Raw genomic sequence first — 19265 nt, 5'->3', positions numbered from 1 at the left:
CAGGTAACGATGTTGGTTGAGTAGATACTCTTTCATTTTTTCTGGTAAAATCGACACCTTATGGTAGGCGCTCTTGAAGTCTGAACTGGAATACCATTTATATTGAACAGTGTTTCGAACAACATTTTGCATGCTTGGAAGAGGAAGTGAATTTGTGGGACTGTCCTACTGTAGCCAACACACATGCGCTTCTTTTTATTTTTATTTTTGAAGAAAACCAGCTGAACCCGCCAAGGAGAATTCCTTGGCTCGATGATGTCATCTTCAAACAACTTAGAGACTTGGACAGAAATGAAGTCTCTATCTTGTTTGGAATATTACCTTGATCTTGTTGCTATGGGTCGACAATCATCAGACATGTGTTCGAATAGGCGTCCTGGTTTTATATTTGGCAAAAACTGTAGAGTTCCAAGTTGCAACGGATGTTCAGTTCCGTTAAAGTTAAATTTAACGCTTCTGCGTTTGCTTAGAAAGTCGCGGCCAAGTATAACGTCCCACAAAAGACCATCCATGGCCAGGAACTTGGCAGTTTTGTACGTTCGGTCGTACAACTCCATTTTTGCAAAGCAAGAGCCTTCAGTCTTAACCGAGGATCCATTTACAGCAAGATCAATAGCTTGATCACGTCCTGTTGCAGGTTTAAGTTTGCAAGTTGTTTGCTGAAAGTTTTGTCAATGTAGTTTCCTTTAGCTCCAGTGTCTATGAGGCCGTTAGCTAAAACGCCGTTAGTAAGTACATAAACATTTACTCTGTTATCACACCCATCGCAGTGAAGTGGTGACAGCACAGCCAACTACGAATTATCGTTGCACAAAAACGCAACTTTGCATGATGATTTCATTTTCACTGCTCGGTAAAGTTTTGCGAAATGCCCCCTTTTCTCACATTTGAAACAGATGCAACCTTTGGCTGGAAATTCCGCTCGAGGATGTTGCTCCTCCGCAAAACCAACAGGTTCGTTGCGTTAATGCTAGGCACTGGGCAGATTCATCGCTGTCCCAGCTTGACTGACATATGGCCAATTCTTCTGAAGTAGTGTTTCCAGCACTCGAGTTAGCCTGGCCGTAGTTAACCCACTTCCTGTTCTGAATCCAGCGCTACCATAACTCACACTGGCGTTTTTTATAGAGTGTTTTGTTCTTCTTAATTTGCATAGAATTAACCATGTAAAGCGACTTTTGCAAGGCAAAAATTGACATTAATTAATTCCAGTGGAGCGCATTTCGCACACAAACTTTTTCACATCAATTTATTTAAAAACATACTTCACTGTCCACAACGGATTTATTTTCATGTCAGTAATTCCCCATGCAACAATTGATCAAAAATGACTTAGAGTACACAATTATAACACAACAGTAAATAAAACTCTATTAACTGAAATACTCTATTCTAGTTGATGATATGTAGCAGTAAAGGCAGTTATAACTGATCACAAAAGTATATTTCAACGCTGCATATAGTCGGGAAATCATGATTACGACATGTAAATAAATGTTTCCTTTTTGCTGGACACTTAGCGTTATACAATTTTGGTATTTTCAGTATTCGAATTCATTATATGCGTTAGTAAATCTTTAAATGCTCTCATAAAAGCCTTTCGAACACTGCATGTTAGGTTGTCATTCTGCTGTACCACGAAACTGCAGCCACGGGGTCAGTTTTTGTGGGTAGCCCTTTCCAACTGGATTAGTTGTAGTTAATATTTTATAAAGCTGATTATAATTTCTTACTAAAACAAAGTGATAGAAACGACTGCGTATAAAAGCGAAATTCGCATGGGAGTAATTCCTTGGGAACCACTTTATTACATAGGCTACGACCAGTTTACTTTGTTCATACATATAAAAATCCGGAAAGCGGTAATACCTCATTGCAAATATACAGCGTTAAAAAGTAGACTTAATCCTTAGAACACCGGACGAAAGCAAGGTCGCATAACTTCAAGTCGTTTTATTTAAAAGTATTCAGCTTATAACAGAGGCAAGGCAAGTCGTAAAACAGTAAACAGGTCGTATTTGAAGCTAGCTGCATAAAAAGACGAGTAGGGATTCGGCAAAAGCTTATTTGTTTGTATAATTACGAGTATATAATAGTATTTATTGCTTTGAAATTGCATGTCGCTGGCGTTCGCTTGTCACAAATAAGCTTTACCCTGACAAAAGCTATAGGTAGATCATCACAACAAATACGCACAAACCGCACACGACAAATCTGTACAAAAAGACGTAATACACGGCAGGTTGCATCAATTGATCAATTATTATTATTGACATAAAAAAGTGGTATATGCTATTTTATGGCGACCATGCATAAAATGCATAAATTGTACATCCCATCATTCATAATGTAGATATTGTGACAATTGTAGACTCGGCAAAAAATGCTAAAAATTCAAAACTGCATAAAACTTGGACGTTTCGACACTGCTATTACCAATGGGGTATCAGCCACAAAAGCTTCGACAAAATCGAATGAAAACAAGACATCGGAAGGAAGGTTGAATATGTTAACTTAACCACCCAGTCGACTAACACTGAGTAGAGGGCATGATTAAAATGTCACTTTGGAAGACATTTACAGTATTTTGATCAAGAATCGTACCTTAACAACGCTCGATTAAGGGTAGGTTATGTACAAGTATAACGGGTAAATAAGTCAGGTAGAAAAAACAGCAAAAAAACACAGAACGACTCGTTCATTTACCCTTTCCAAAGCGCTTCAACGAATCAAACACTTGCAGTAACGCGCAATAATGATTGTAAAGAATCAGAAGACAAAATGCGCAAGCTACGTCAAAGCTTCAACACTCCGCCGTTCTCTTCCATGATCGACAGGCGCAGCTCTCATATCGCGAACAAATTCAACCACGTTCGCTAATTTCGCATCATCGGTGTCAACAGAAGTCTGTAACAACGAACGATTTTAAGGTGAACAAGAACATGACATCATATACACTATAGTTGGAACAATGATGGGATCTAATGGGTTCGCATGGACTCGGGAAAGCCATTGGGGTTGAAGAATACTTATGCTACGTTTGGTCACATGAGGAATTGGGTTCAAATTCATGCATTCTCGCTAAGTAGCATACGATTTCATACAAAGCGATTTTTTTTGGAAAGATTGACTTCGTTTGGACTGACATAAAAACTAATTTATCGAAACGATTTATAAACTTTCAATCCCATCACTGAATAAGAAGTGTAATACCGGGACTTACCGTCCGACTATGCCTTGCACTGTCAACCGAACCTGCCACTGGCGAAGATTGCCCGCTTTGGAATTTTCTGGCTTCATCTGTGGAATAAATTACGTTCAAAATTAACGCGATAAATTTGCAAATCAAACACCAGCGGATAAATATATCTAAACAACACATCGATAAATATATCATATGAATGAGGATTATAGAATTATCACCTCGACAGTAATATGGACGTTTTCCGTGCGAAAGGGAATCAAACTGGGGATTGGTTAAAGTTGTGGAAATGTCGTCGACTGGGTGAAGTGGCGGATGGTCACTTCCATATGCGCTGTCACCCGCATAATCTGCAACACAAGTAATAAAAATTAAACAACAAACGCCAATATTTTAAAAGAAAATACAATACCGGTAAACTCCTTAATTTAAATCGCCTCAACACAAAATTTCGCTGGATCAGAAGTAACTTATCCAATAGAGTGGTCCTTATTTGGAAAGTTTGGAAAACTTAACGGGAACAGGGTTAAACTTGTTCGTTTTCGGTAAAAAGCTATTTTTGTAAAATATCTCAGAGAAAATTCGATGTTTACAGGTTGCACATGAGCAGTGAAATTTTGTGATTTTTCGTATATTTGGTATATTTTGTGATTTTTCGAGCCATCGACTAGCGGTGGTGGTCGTGAGGAGTCATCTGAAGATGATACTGGTGTTTCTGGAAGAGTTAGACCTCCCAGTCAAAAGAAGGCAAAAAGAGCAACAAGAAGCATAGTCACGTCTTCACCAACAGGGGCCCGTGATCGAGCAGAAGTTTCCGACAGAAAGGAAGTGTCAAATTGCAAAGAAATTGAAAGATGAGTTCAAAACGGATGTTCTCTTGATTGTTCACTGGGATGGGAAATTGATGCAACATTTGACAAGAAAAACACATGTCGATGGTTTGCCCAACATAGTCTCTGGCTTAGGCATAAAACAACTGATAACGATTGCCAAAATTCCTAATGAAATCGGACAATCTCAAGCAAATGCCGTCGTTTTAGCATTAGAAGAATGGGGATTGGCAGAGAAAGTTGTTGGTATGTCTTTTGACACAACTGCCTCAAATACCGAAAGAAAGAATAGTGCTTGCATCCTCATTAAAGCAAAACTTGAACAAGACCTTTTATATTGTCCATGTCGTCATCAAATATCGGAGTTGGTCATTGAGGCTGTCTTTTCAACTCTCATGGTACCAAGTCAGGGGCCAGACATTCTCCTTTTCAAGAGATTTTAGAGTCAATGGGAATCAATCGACATGTCCAAGTTTCAGACTGGAAATGCGAATGATGCGGTGGCTGTCTTGATAGGAGATTACCAATCTGAGATCCTGAACTGGGCAAAACTGACGCTTGAGCATCAGAAGGACCTCCGAGGTGATTATTGTGAGCTAATTGAAATGTCAATTATTTTTCTTGGGGATATTCCTACCCGGGGAATCCATTTTTAGGCCCCTGCACCAATGCACAGAGCTAGATGGATGGCAAAAATCTTTTACTCTATGAAAACCTGGATGTTCCGTAGTCAGTTCAAACTTAGGAAGAACAGGGTCTCCGCGATATGTGCGTCTGTGTAGTCAAAGTTTACCTGAAGACTTGGATGGAAGCATCATTTCCAACATCTGCACCAAGAAATGATCTTAGACTTGCCAAGATGTTGCAAGATTACCATGACAAGAGAATCGGGACAAATGCACTCAACAAATTCTCTGGTCAACTCTGGCACCTCTCTGAAAAACTAGTGGCTTTGGCTCTCTTTGACCAACAGGTGCCAGATGACATGAATCGTAAAATGGTTGCAGCACTTGACAAAGATGGAGATGAAGCTCCTCCCAAACTTGCGTCAAGATAAGTCTGTTCCAACAACTGCTGGGCTGATTTCGTTACAAAAAACACACGTCGCTTCTTCCTAGAATTGAAAATGGATCAAAAGTTCTCAGGGGAGGACCCTGGCTCAATGAATGATCAACCAGACTACTTGTTGGCCAGAAAGTTGGTACAAGGAATCCAAGTCACGAATGACACTGCAGAGCGCGGGGTGGCACTCATTTAAGAATACAATCGGCTAATAACGCATGATGAAGATCATCTGCAGTTCCTCATGCAGGTTGTGACAGAACATAGGCGTGGCTTTAATAACAGTAGAAAGAGTACACAACTCGCTGGGTAACAATGAGTGAGGTGACACCCATGATACCCATGCATCCGAGCAGCTAATACTCTGTAAAGACGGGACTCAAATGTCAACAAAAGTGGCTATAAATAAAAAACTTCAACGCTCATATGCAACCTCTAAATGTTCTTCCATCTTGGAATTTTTTCACCCAAGGCAGTTATGGCCAAGAAGGAACACAACCAACTGGGTTCCCACGATATTTTTTATTGTTTAAATTTTGCTTTGCATTTGAGGACCACCCTATTGTCCAAGCAATATGATCATTGATCATGTACACACCTATAAGCTTCGCATATTACTTGTAACAAGTAACCCACTCAGCTACAATCATACCTCGTGGTGAGCTGGGAACAGCGGTGTAACGGCTTTCAATACCATAGTGTGTTGGATGTGGTATTTCGTAAGGCGAAGGAGACAGTGGCGGCAGTTGTAAGGTGTTCGTATCGTACTCGTCTTAATAAAAATACAAAAACACAGGAGTAATCTACCTTTAATTTGTCTTCCACGATTTTAACTAAAACCAGAAACAAACAGAAGTCGGGATGAATTTAAACGCAGACTGCGCCGACCACCCACCGGGTTATATGGACGCAATTAACTGAAAGGAATTTTCTATTAATCAATGGATTTAAATTATGACCGACACAAATCCAGCTGAAGTGAACACGTGACATCATACATGCCAAAGCCAGAAAGAGAAGTACGAGCTTGTTCGAGAATCTTAAGCAGGACTTAAGACGGAAATATATAGATATGGTGATAAACGATTAACACACAATATAATAACATTGCTGAAGCGAATAAATTCTCTTAACAAATGCAAGCAACTAGTATATATTGTGTAAAGTAGAAACTCTTGAAAAAGGTTGGAAAATTGTATTTTTACCTTTACTGGAATACATTCTTTGGTGAACATTAGATGAAACTGGACTTCGCAGCACATCATTTAAATTAGAATGACGTGAAGGATAAGGATAACTGTGATAGTAGGGCGCTGCATCTGGAAAACAATTTACTTGTAGATCGGTTTATTTGATTTTGCGCTACTTTTCTAACCGTTCGCAGTGTGGACGCTACAACATTCGTAACAGTCGGCAAACAAAAAAATAAACCTACACGTCCTACGTATCCCCTATTTTGTTGCTTACGTATGTAGTTTTACCTATGTCGGTCATAACAGTGAGCGGTAATGCCTCCTGAGGGTGAGCGCAATGATAATCATAAAAAACTGACGGCCCGTCTTCGGTAAACCTGCCGGTCATATTATTCAAAGATCTCATTTCGATTTGCTCTTCCGGATTAAGCAATCTCATCGACGTTGAGTTTATCGAGTTCGGTCCTCCGCGAGCCCATGAATCTGGGGAAATCATGGCCTTGCCGTTTGTTCTGTGAACGCCGTTCACGCCGTTGCTAGTTTGATGGTTCGTTCCACTCGTCTTTCGATGCTTCTTGCTAAACAAAAACTTGAAGGTAAATCTCTGGCAGCTGCGAATAATGCAGCAGGTTGGAAAGTTTTTGACAGCATAGCGCTTCCATTATCGCCTTCACCGATCACTAATCGGCTTAAAAATGTCTACTTAAGCTAGCGAGATAATCTTTAACACATTCTGTTTTTACGCGAAAAAGGCGAACTGCGCTCGACCCTTCACCTCTGTTTTGGAGCGCCGAAGTTTCTGCAAATCAGCAAAGTGGCGACTGTGAGAGCACTTAACACGAGTAAACCAATCCCACCGATAATGAGATACCACATAAACGTGGGCATGCTGGAAGAACCTGTAGGACCTGGAAGAAAATGTGTGTAAATAGTAAAACAAATGCACTACCTTAACGTTCAAAATTCCGGATCACATTTGCTAAATGAAATACAACGGCACACGACGGCGTAAGTGTCAGCGACACATATTCCCCAGTGACCTACCTATTTCTGTTTTATCTGGATTCGGGGTTGTGTATTCGACGATTTCCGAATACGGACCGGAGCCTTCTCGGTTGCTGGCGAGAACTTTGAAGTAATATTTGGTGTCGAGCGTTAAGTTGTCAATCGTCGTTGACATTCGATTGCCGTCAACTGTATCAATAACCCACTTCGATATATCGTGCCTTTCGTTGGTCGTATAAAATACCAGGTAACCTATCGCGCAGAAAATGTAATTTGATAAACGGTATCGCATAGATCTCGTTTGAAGTTCCTTTCTCTTTCATACCAGCAACAACTATAATTCAAGGCCGAAATGGCTTATTCTGAGAAGACGATTAAAGGGAAAATTTGTATTCGAACACAAGATAACGTCACCTGTGAGTTCGCCATTAGGTTCCAAGGGTGGCTGCCAGCTGAGCATTACGCGATTCTTTTCCTCTTCCATCGGCATAACTGTCAGATCTGTTGGCGCGGAACTAGGTTCTGCGCATAAACAATATACGATAGGGACTTATCAAATCAGTCGGCACGGCTGCGAGTAATGTTATTTTGCACAATAGGTTGTTGTAGGCGACAAAAGATTTAATACCTGATAAATCACCTGAGACAACAATAACTTTTTGCTTAAAGTTTTCGGAATGAACGAAATAAAAATAACAAGCTTTTTTGAATGACATTTAAAGTTTACACTGAAAATGGTAAAACATACAAAGCGCAGAAAGTGTTTATATGGTCGCGGGAAGGCGCAAACGGAATTTTTACATCAATATTTGCAAAGAACTAATATGATTCGAACAGTGCAAAAATGCGGCAAAAATGTACAGAACACTTACTGCTTTCCAGAGTGCTCGCTTTCTCGGTCATCGACCAGGAACTTCTTCTGTTGCCTTCTATGGCTTTTACTGCAACCTCGTACAACGTGTGTGGCCTTAAGCCATGTATCAGGCAGTCGGTTTCTGTTGCATTGATTTCCCGCACACGAGGTTCTCCGGCCACATTTGTTTTACAACGCACCTGTTCATCGAAGAACGTAAATAGCGGAGTGATTAATCACATTATCGTTAATCCAAAGTTTTGCGCAGAAATAAAGGCGCATATTATGTGAGTGTGGGCGATAAACTTGTACAAAGCATAACAGGGAGAACACAATTAAAGCGCATTTTGTACTGGGTTGTGGATCATAAATTGCTAATCAAAAATATGAAGGATTCATCAACCATCTGCGGTAAACAACAATAGTCATCACACAATAACGAGACAGACATTAGTTTATGGATAAAATCACAACATGAAAACTGACCACAATCACCCCAGCCAACACAACCGGACAGTTTCAGTGATGAAACCGCCATAATATATTACTCACAGACATTTCACTTTTCGCACATAACTGGTTAGCAGCGTGGCATGAAGCAAAACTATTTAAACAAGCTCAATTAACGCAAAGAGTTCGGGTTACGCCGAGCGAAAGTCAATGCAGACTTCTGTCATAAATAAGTTTATTTATTCTTTTACAAAAAGCGCAAAGTGAGTTTATGAATTGAAATTTCAAAGTGGCTCATATAACTGGCCTTTTTGTTAAATACAGCAGACGCAATGGCATCAATAGCAAAGAAAATCAGGGTTATGTTGCAGTGCATACTCTTTGTCATTCTGACCCGAAAAACAGACAGTTGCCCTTCAATGTGCACCTGCGATTACTACGCAGCTGTTCACACAGTAGTCTGTGACAGCCAAGACTTATATGAGCTTCCTGAACGTATACCAGAATGGAGCACCAGCATGAACTTGGACGGCAATTACTTATCGCAGCTCGATCTGACGGCGTTCAACACGACTGTGTATTTTGAAAAATTTCGGATCAGGTACAATCGGATCGATGATATTGTTCTAACAAATGATCCCCATGCCACAATGTTGGGTTTACGGGGGGCGTGTAACGCCATATCGGCCACATTTCCGCGTCTTACTCATGTCAATCTGCGGGGAAATTTGCTGCAAAAACTACCCAAATGTTTATTTTCAGCTTGGCCGGTTTTAAAAGTGCTGAATATTGACGAAAACCGAGTGAGAAGAATCAAGGATTTAAACATAGCAAATCACATAACATACAGTGATAGTCTCGAAGAATTATCGTTGAAAGGAAATCAAATACAAGCGCTAACTTATTCGGAGTTGTACACACCATTAAGTGCCCTTAGAAAATTAAAAGTACTTGACCTTAGCGAGAATGCGATACGCAAAATTGAAGGACTGGTATTTATGTTCATGTCCGATCTTCAAGAGATTAAACTACAGGACAACCAAATCAGGTACCTACCGTATGACAATGCAGTTATTATTTCCTTGTCTTATTTACTGAATCACAAAGTTTTAAACTCTATCATTAGTTTTTAATTAGAGTTACCTACATCACTGCCACGGTGTACAGTTTATTTAAACCTTCGTTTAATATGTAGGATATTGCCGAACTTTGCATTTATGACAATGGGAAGAAAAGTACAGGCAATTCATCTCCAGCGAAACCGAATTGAATTCATAGCTAACGCTGCGTTTGCTGGCCTCCCGGCACTCACAACACTAAACCTCGGAGACAATGCTATTCAGTGTTTACTGCCACAATCCATCAGCACCTGTGTTCCCCCACCTGCATTTCAATCAACGATGGAGCTGTCACCACTTAACAGCGTTGAGCACAGATATGCTGATATTGACTTGCACTTACTAAGACAACTCGATGTACAAGGTAATCGCTGGAGATGTGACTGCAATTTAAAATTATTCGTCCAAAACGAAATCATGCGCAGAATTGCCCGCCCGGTATCTAGGATGCCCTGTGAATTTCCCACAGCACTAAGAGGACAACCACTATCTAGTGCCTTAACACGGCTGGAACATTGCGGGAATGAATGAAATTTCGTATGAACATCACAGCTATTCTACAAATTAAAATTAGTCCTGAAGTTTTGAGCACAAACAAAAATACAGAAACAAAAGAGCATGGCCAACCATTTCATGGGAATATATAGGCTTGCCATCAGTGTATTGTCAACTGATTACTGGCTGAATGTATTATTGCTTAACATTTATTACGCACGATTAATTTTGTGAACTGTGCAAATACACTAAAGAGGCGAAGTCATGGACCTACTTTAATTTACTTTTATGTTCCTGCTTAAATGCTGCTAAGCATGCTTTTAACAACAGGTGAACTTTTCCTTGATTAAAAATATTGCTGTACATTTTTCCGCTATTACTGTAAAGCATACAAACACATCTGTAACTACGTCATCATACGAACTGAATACGTCAATAGAATAACTAAACTCAGTGAGAGTCATAACGATACTAACCAACATACAAGTTTTATGAAAACAAGCAAACTTCAGACGTAGCCTTTCCTAACTCGTTAGAAACTGATACCCATTAAAAATAAACAAAATCCTTACTAGGTAGTATCGAGACCGCTTCTTTTTATCTGTGTCATGCCAGGAGACATTTAAAGTAGTGTGCGTCAATACGTCAATATGCAGTGCCAGTGGAGGAAATAATTCGTCTAAAACATCTAAAGCATAATACACATATAAGTTTTATTTTTTTAAATTAGGTGCTATGCCAGGAAAGTAGTTCGTGTACCTTCAGCTGTTTTGGTTCGAACCGGTTTTAAAGACTCCATGCCAACACCAGCCAGATTACCAGCTCTCACGCTGATGTAATACTGTGTTGATGGATCTAAAAATGAATAACGAAGCATACACTATTTACACCAGTCGGTAACTGACTAAAAAAGAGAAAAACTAACTTACACGCTTGGTAACATAAAAAGTAACACCCATAATTCAACGGACTATTAAACAAGTTTATTTGACTAAAATGTGAACTAATTACCCAAATTGGTAATACGATATGAATTTTGCTTGCTATCGATTTTCGCTGTGTTTTCATGTGGAGTTGTTTTACCCCAACTGATGATGTAGTCCCTGACATAGACATTTCCATCTGGAGGAAACCATGATACTACAATTTCATTGGCAAATCTTTGTGGTTCTGTTAACTGTAGCTTGCCAGGTGGCCCGAATTCTAGAATATTAAGTGCACCTATAACGACCAGCATGAAATTTCACACTAATCCATTCGAAAGTATTAAATAAAAACCAAAAACAAAGACCTGAAACTGAGAGGTTTCATTAAAATTTAATAGTAAGTATCAGCATAAAATACTAGCACAGTAATTCAATTCGATATAGAAATGTACCTAATCTCTCTTTTTTGGGTGTGTCAAAGTAAACCCTGCGTGAGAATGGACTACTTCCTTCACCATTATAAACTTGCATTTTAACAGCATATTCTGCATTCCTTCTTAGACCTTCAATCATTTCAGAAACAACATGTCACAACAAAGGAAAAGAGTTAAAGCAGCAGAAAAATTTGGGTTGCCAAAGGGGCAAAACGTGTGTTTAACGTGTATTTAAGTTGATAATGATTTAGTGTAATTTACTGTAGAGGCAAGCTTGCGTGAAATGACAGGCTATTCAAACCTTTCAGAAAGAAATGCGTTGCGTTGGGCTGAGCTATCATAACTGAGTTTTTCTTGCTCCTCATGTCTCTGTAACGGATTTTGTAGCCCTGAATTATCCCATTGACACTGCTGAGTGGTGGGGGAAACCATCGAACAATGGCAGTGTCACTAGACTCAGCAACAGCTGTTATGTTGTGAGGCGGTAATGTAGGCTCTAAAAATTATAAAATATGTCAAATTATATCCATGTTTTAAAATCCTGGATAAAATGGCTATGATATTATTATAATAATGTATAAATACAATACCAGCTTCAGGAGTTCGAACAACAATCTGGGATGAAAACGGCCCGATCATGCCGTCCTCATCAACAACAGCAACCTTAACACCATACAATGTGTACTTTTTTAAATTGCGAAATTGGTGTTTTGTTTTTTCTTGGGTTATTTCCTGTTCATAAAAACCAAGACTGTAAAAATTTGGATATATTCTCAAATATTTTAATTTCAAGTCAATAAAATGGGTTGTGTAACTATATGATACAGCATAAACAATTCAAGTACAAAATCACAAGCCATTTAAATATACCTTTTCATCTTCCAGCTCCATCTCTTCAATTACCAACTTATACAAGTATTGCAGGTTTTTAGTATCTGAAGGTGGTTTCCAGGTAACAGACAAACTATCTGAACTTATAGGTTCGACTGCAAAGTTTTGAACTACTCCAGCTAGAAGAAATTAAGATAATAAGATGATAATTATTATACCATACCTTCTTTCTAAATATATCGCATGAGGTTGCATTAACATATGTTAATAAGCAAAACACTGTAGGGCATCAGTATATATTTCCATCTAGTATATTTTAGATCAAAAAATACCTGTAATACTTTTAGCTGTGGGAACTGTAAATATAAGCTCTTTGCTTGGTGAACCATGACATAAAGGTGTAAATGGCTCAACAATAATCCTCATAGTATGGCCAGCTTCAAGATGTTCCAAATCAATTTGGGTAACAGTTGTGGTGAGTGTGGTAAAACTGGTGTGAGCAAAACGTTGTAAAAGTAAATATAAGGGAAATGAGCAATTAGTCTAAACTGTGAATTTTTTTGCCTTGAATTGTATAATAGATGACAAAAAGATCTCTGCAGACTACAAACAGAAATATTCAACCATGTCAAAACAAAGTTTAATCAAAGAGCTTAACATACTTTAACCAACCTGTCATTTGTGTTATCAAAAACTTGGATTTTATATCCAGTTGCTGATAGAGAACCCAATCGTTTCCAAGAAATCCGTGCATGGCTAAATAATGAAACACTTTCAAGTATATCTTTTATGTGTATGATCACTAATGACATCTGCTTCAATATGAATGTTTTATCAATGTACAAAAAGCTTATGAAATTTTGAACCAGCTAACAAGATATTAATTTACAATATTTTACGACACAAGACCTTGGGCATCAATATTATGACTTAGGCTAAATACAAATAACCCCACTAAAATGATCTTGGATGGTTAGAATTATCTGGTAGTAAAAATAAAAAAGAATTCCAAACCAAATTTTTTGAAAACAAAAAATTCTAAAGAAAATTTTTCATAACTAAATTGTTCAAAGTGGAATTTTTGAAACTTTATAGCTTTTTTCGCAACAGAAGATTTCTGAAATGAAATTTTTTAATCCAGAGTTTTACAAACTCAAATTTTCTAAAATAGAATTTTCCAAACTGAAGAAATAGTAAAACCAAACATAACGGAACAGAATAAAAAAAATCTAAAACAAAATTACAGTGAACTACCAGCATACAAGGTTTTGAATGTTCCTTTTTGAAAAAGTCTGGTTTGGAAAGTTTATGTTGAAAATGTCCAATTTGGAAAATCCTTACGCCTCAGTCAATATCAAAGCAACAACAAACAAAACATCTAATGTAACCAATCAAAACTTACTTGAAAGTAAGGTCAACCAAATAAAGTTTATTATCTACAGGTGCAGACTCCAGGGTAACATTGCCTGAGAATTAACAAAAAAACAAGAAGTAAGCATTTCAACACCACTGTAAGTGAGAATGAAAAGAAGCGAAAATAATGATGTTAATAATTTATTTATCAGGTAGGATTAACGCAAAACAAATAACTTACTTAAGGATTACTAAATGTTGTACAATAAAAATGAATGGTTATTCACATGATACAAGATGTTGTACATGCTTTGCTATAAAATTTACATACTACCATAACACCAAAAATATACCTTGGCTCAAAACATGAAGGTTGGTGGTGAACTGCACAAATCCCACCTCATTGACTCCAAACCATTGATAAATACCACCATTCTTGATGCTTTCAATTTTCAGATGAAGAGCATCATTCTAAATGCAGAAATAGGTAGAAAAGCAGCTTGGTATCATACATGATAATGAACAGCAGCATTCATAACTTATATACCTGAAGTTTAGTAGAATTTGAAACGACTAAAGGTGCGCCGTCTTTATAAACAGAAATTACAGGCTGCGGAAATCCTGACATACTGCAAGGTATTTTAAGCTGGCAACCAACATACACTTCATAGAGATTGTTTGCTTTTATAGTAATATAAGGTGGAACTGTAACGACAAACACAAAAATGAACCCATACAATTAATCAAAAAAAAGATCATCAAATTATAAAAAAAAAACAATCATGTTTAATATTATAAAAAAATTCTTTATGTAGTTGCTGTGTCAGTTTCAGTTTAGACTGAAACATAAAAAGATTCAACAAAATACTTGCAACTTAAAATACTGCAATACCGATCCTGCGGCTTGGTTATAAAACTTTTGCGATACAGTAGTATAGTTTAAGAACACAACAGCGTGGCTTGGCCCAATCATTTTGCAATCAAAAACGTTACCCGAAAATATGGAAATCAGGGTCCAGTATATAAAAAATCATTTGGGAAACTTACCCAGTAATAAGAGTTTAGCCGTAGATATCAAAGGTGGATTGGCCTCTTCAACAATGCACGAATACTCTCCTTCATCATCAAGAGTAGTATTGTCAATTACCAAATTGTTTCCACCATAAAGCCTCATACGTGGAGATAATCTGCATTTAAATCGAACGTTTTTGAATTGGCAAAGTCAAACATAAAAGCATATAAAGTTAAAATGAAAATAGGTTTGGTTTACATAATTATCATACATAGCCTATATTTTAGTAGTGTTATTATATATGAACATTTACTGAACAGTTACAAATGCCATTTAGTCATAACAGTACCACTTCAATCTTTCCTAAACTAAAAATTACAAGTGACAATTTACTTTTCATACTGAACCATACAAAATGATAATGAAAAAGAAAATTGTATATTGAAGTAGAAAAGCAACTTAGTAATTGGCACAAATCTATAAGTAAAATTGTGTTTCAATGTTATGATACGTATTGCTGTTGAACCTGTTTATGGATAAATTTTTTTATAAAGCATTGAAGTTTCGATGTTCTGAAGAGTGACAGTACCTAGATTAAAAGTTAAAGCCAATAAAGGTTTATAAAATGACTACATTGTGCTGAACTAAACGTCATATAAACCCACTGATAAGTTGGGCAACACATGGCCTGTGCACATGATATCATGGTGGTTTGAACACAGTGATATCAGTAATAACCTGATAATGGATGATGTAGGCTACACCATTTATACCATTAAATAAACTATGCTTCATTTTTCTTTGCCTGGAAAATACTTAGAACTACAGTCAACTTACAAAAGGAGATTTAAGCACAAGGCAACACAAATATTTACAGACCCTTATATCAATTTTCAAGACGCTCGCTTTGGCAGCAGCGACACTTTGTCTGGTCAAATTAGCATCGAACGCAATTCAATACTATTAAAAAGCTATTATAATTTAGATTTACAACAGGAAAAGGACACCATTTACCACTACATTTCATCTGATGTTAAAGTAACCTTTCTGAACAATAATAATACATCTCTATTTTAATTTTTTTGTGTAAATATTACTTAAAATTTTCTGTTATCACAGACATAAGGCAACAATGTACACACTAATATCTGGCAGGATCTTAAATTTAGACAAACACACTGTGCACACATAATTAAGATAATATGAACATAAATTAAACATTCTAACATAGCTTGCCATCATTACTATCTGCTTTTAAAATTTTGCAAGCTTTTCAAAACGTGCAAGATTTCTTGAAAATCTCACAAAACACGAAAAAGTGGAATACAATGAAAGTGTCTTGTGCTGCAAAAATGTAAATTCATTTTAAGTTAGGTTTAGTAATCAATATCAAGATGTAATATTATTTGAACAAAATAATTATGCTTGATGGCTTTCATTCTATCCACATAATTTGCAAACTGTTGAATTTCAAAGGTATGCAGCATGGAGCTTTTTCCTGCAATGTTACAAAAACCAAGTCCAGTTATTCCTTTGCTTATAGATATATGTTATATGTTTCTTGAATTAATAAATACTTATACTTGTATAAACGGAACTGTACTTTTATGACTAGTTAGAGCAGTGGAGATAAGAAATGGTTGACTTTCCAGAAAAATATACTAAACACCTTCTCCACAATGCCACAAAGAAATGTACAGCTTACTAATGTGTTTACACAGGATTAAGTTTCTTCTTAATGGCAAACTGACTGAACAACTAAACAACTTACTAAAGAAATGAACAAAAGTGTGATTTGTACGAACAAGTACTACAGAAGATGCACTTGTAAAATAAATTATTCAAAAGCTGGATAGAGACAGAGTTCTGCATTGAGACAAAACAGTTGTTTGATTAATCATTGTGGTTTCTTAACTCCACATGGACCATTTTGGTATTATTGAGGTATTGATTTTCACAGACCTAACTGCTGTTTGTAGTTTAGTGTTTAGTCCTTGTAACTAAACGTAAAGTCATTACAACATTTCCATCCAAGAGTTTATTTTCAAATTTAGTGAGTATGTCTGCTACCATTCATTTTTTGTGGCTACAACTTTACAGTTTATTGAATACCAGTTGAATACCCATTGAATAATAATAATCGTTAACTATCATTTGATAAACTGAATGCAGATATAGTGGTGAACCAAATTAAGTCCAAAGTGCGGTCAATAACATATGAATAGAAAAAATAACAGCGTGGTATGCAGTACTGACAGCTACAGGCAATACTCGGACAGGACAGAAGAATGTGATTTGCATGTGATAAATTAAGCGCAATAAAATTCTATCAGTTAGGGTTGAAAATTAATTTTTAAGCTATACAACATGCATATAAAAGTGACAGCTAACATGAAAAATTGTTAGGTGTCAAAATGACTTGTAAAACTTCATCATATAACGGAAGTAATCAAAATGAAATCAAGGAAGTCATTCATTGTATATAACACACTGTTAGTTCTATAAACACTAGTTAATTACAAAACATTACTAGTACTGTGTAAAGCTTTAACTAAAAACAAATAATAAAATCGATTGTAAAATGTTATTGTACTAACCCAAAGTGTACTTCAGTATTATTTTTCAGCCATTTCACAAAAACATCAGGATATCCAGAAACTGCACATTCAAAAAAAGCAGCATCGCCAACAACAACAGTTGTTGCAACTGGTTGAGCCACAAAATACAATGATTCTCTTGATGCCACCCCTTAATAATAAAAACAAGTATCATAATATATTCCTCCATTTAGTTTTTTTATAAATAATATAAAAGTTTATACAAATATATATATAAACATATAGATATATGTATACTGTTTATACATACATGTCATGTCAAGTTTAGCTTTAATAAAGTTTAAATAGTATTTTTGTTCTATTGGAAATATCAAACATATTAGTTACGCTATATAGTCAAAGTTTAAGATAAAAAGCTGTGATTCGGGGGTTGACAAGGTGTAACAATCTTGGAAGGCTGGTTTTAATGAGTTTGTAGGTCATGTTCTTCTGAGACAATTTACATTATAAACTAAAAATTAAGTATGATAAACACCTTTCAACACGTGAAGGGAAAATTTGTCACTTCGGCGAGTGTTTGCAGCATTAGTTCCTAAGCAGAAATATTGCCCTGAATCGTGAGGTGATAAACTGGCAATTTCCAGAGCACCATTTGGTAAAACAGCTGCACTAGAGAAGGATTGGCCATGTAATGAACCAACTGGTTTTGATGAAGAATTCCGAGCCAATGTCTTCCATGAATTAGTGTTTCCTATATCTTTACCATCCTTGAACCATGTTATTAATGGTGGTGGATTAGCATTACCAAAGGAACAATTAAATCGAATGCAAAGTCCAATATTTTTTGAGGTAGATTGCAGTTGATTGGGATAAGAATTAAAAACTGAAAGAAAAAAAGTTTAATACAGAATCACAATAAAACGTAAAATTCACATAATACACTATACGCCAACAGACAACTTACCAGCAACAGTGACATGTGCATTGTGGCTCAGAAGGGCCACTGAATCATATTTAGCTTTACACCTGTATAATCCACTATCAGAAAAAGATGCGCTTTGTATAAGAAGACTTCCATTTTTCAGAGAAGTTCTACTACTTAAAATTCCTCCAAGACTGAGAACTTGATCATTTTTAAACCAAGTTATATTGGCATAGATTTCCTGATTTTGCTCAGATGCTTTGGCATTTGGATAAAATAATCCTACCAGGCAATTCAGGATAATATGTTGCCTTTTTACGGCTATAACATCTTCTGGTTGATAATAAAAATCAAGATAAGTCTTTGAAATAATTCCACTGTTGCTTATGGAAGATGCAATTGATAGTCCTGCAAAACATTAACATTGTTATGTACATAAAACTTTTTTATCCATCCTGTTTTTTCAAATATTTTTACAGAATGCTGCAAGTGTTACTTGAATCTAGTATATAATCCACAAAAAGATATATAAAATCATAAAAGGCTATCAGCTTAGCTATCTTTCGCTTACCACTTTTGCAAATAAAGATTGAGACAAAGTGGAATGCAAGAAAGAAACACTCAAACTTCATTGTAATCCAAGAGCTTCAAGTGATGCTTAACCATACCAAAGGCTATCACATATAAAACATGCATTTACTGGCTTTTACGCTTGAATTAAATAAAGCAGTAGCAGATGCCTTATCACATGCTCTCCTAACAATCTACAAGACAAATTATAGCGCGCTGCACAAATATAAAAAACATCATAAAGAAAAGAACAACCCTTTAATGCATCTTGATACCTTTCATATTTCATCAAATGTGAGATATTCATCTGTTCTACCCTACTGAAAGAGGGTATATTTGACTACAAAAGTAATGCACTCCAATAAATTTTAACGCAAGCAGTGCAGCAGAGAATTTCATCTGACTTCTTAATGAAAAGTATTGCAAAAAAGACATGTAATAGTCTGTAGCA

General features: G+C 36.6%; 2 protein-coding genes across 2 annotated transcripts; one reads left to right on the top strand and one right to left on the bottom strand.

Moving 5' to 3' along the window:
• Window positions 1–1928: 1928 nt before the first annotated feature.
• Window positions 1929–19042, bottom strand: LOC143451575 (netrin receptor DCC-like). The gene is made up of 27 exons (XM_076952236.1): window positions 18816–19042; window positions 18287–18652; window positions 17858–18205; window positions 17362–17512; window positions 14800–14939; window positions 14300–14457; window positions 14106–14223; window positions 13802–13865; window positions 13072–13155; window positions 12732–12889; window positions 12439–12578; window positions 12159–12300; window positions 11870–12064; window positions 11587–11697; window positions 11220–11411; window positions 10968–11063; window positions 10781–10896; window positions 8165–8345; window positions 7707–7814; window positions 7332–7544; window positions 7063–7195; window positions 6576–6865; window positions 6300–6413; window positions 5747–5866; window positions 3424–3552; window positions 3224–3300; window positions 1929–2907 (listed from the first exon to the last, which is right to left on the bottom strand). The coding sequence occupies exons 1-27, from the start codon at window positions 18874–18876 to the stop codon at window positions 2791–2793; spliced, it is 4122 nt and encodes a 1373-aa protein (XP_076808351.1). The 5' UTR covers window positions 18877–19042; the 3' UTR covers window positions 1929–2790.
• LOC143451576 (extracellular matrix protein 2-like) lies at window positions 8737–10745 on the top strand. Its single transcript, XM_076952237.1, has 2 exons — window positions 8737–9643; window positions 9791–10745. The coding sequence occupies exons 1-2, from the start codon at window positions 8928–8930 to the stop codon at window positions 10242–10244; spliced, it is 1170 nt and encodes a 389-aa protein (XP_076808352.1). The 5' UTR covers window positions 8737–8927; the 3' UTR covers window positions 10245–10745.
• Window positions 19043–19265: the final 223 nt, after the last annotated feature.

The sequence above is a fragment of the Clavelina lepadiformis genome, chromosome 4 (assembly GCF_947623445.1).
Source record: "Clavelina lepadiformis chromosome 4, kaClaLepa1.1, whole genome shotgun sequence".
Taxonomy (NCBI): Eukaryota; Metazoa; Chordata; class Ascidiacea; order Aplousobranchia; family Clavelinidae; genus Clavelina; species Clavelina lepadiformis.
Note: the sequence above shows the minus strand (reverse complement) of the source record. Positions and strands in the feature narration are given on the sequence as shown.

Bases quoted from the DNA above. Each gene is read 5' to 3' on its own strand.
- LOC143451575 (XM_076952236.1), bottom strand. From the start codon at position 18,876: ATGAAGTTTGAGTGTTTCTTTCTTGCATTCCACTTTGTCTCAATCTTT. The intron at 14,458-14,799 runs GTAAGTTTCCCA...TTGTCGTTACAG, and splicing joins GGCTAAACTCTTATTACTGG to TTCCACCTTATATTACTATA. The intron at 3,301-3,423 runs GTGATAATTCTA...TTTATTCCACAG, and splicing joins ACGTCCATATTACTGTCGAG to ATGAAGCCAGAAAATTCCAA.
- LOC143451576 (XM_076952237.1), top strand. From the start codon at position 8,928: ATGGCATCAATAGCAAAGAAAATCAGGGTTATGTTGCAGTGCATACTC. The intron at 9,644-9,790 runs GTACCTACCGTA...TTTAATATGTAG, and splicing joins CTACAGGACAACCAAATCAG to GATATTGCCGAACTTTGCAT.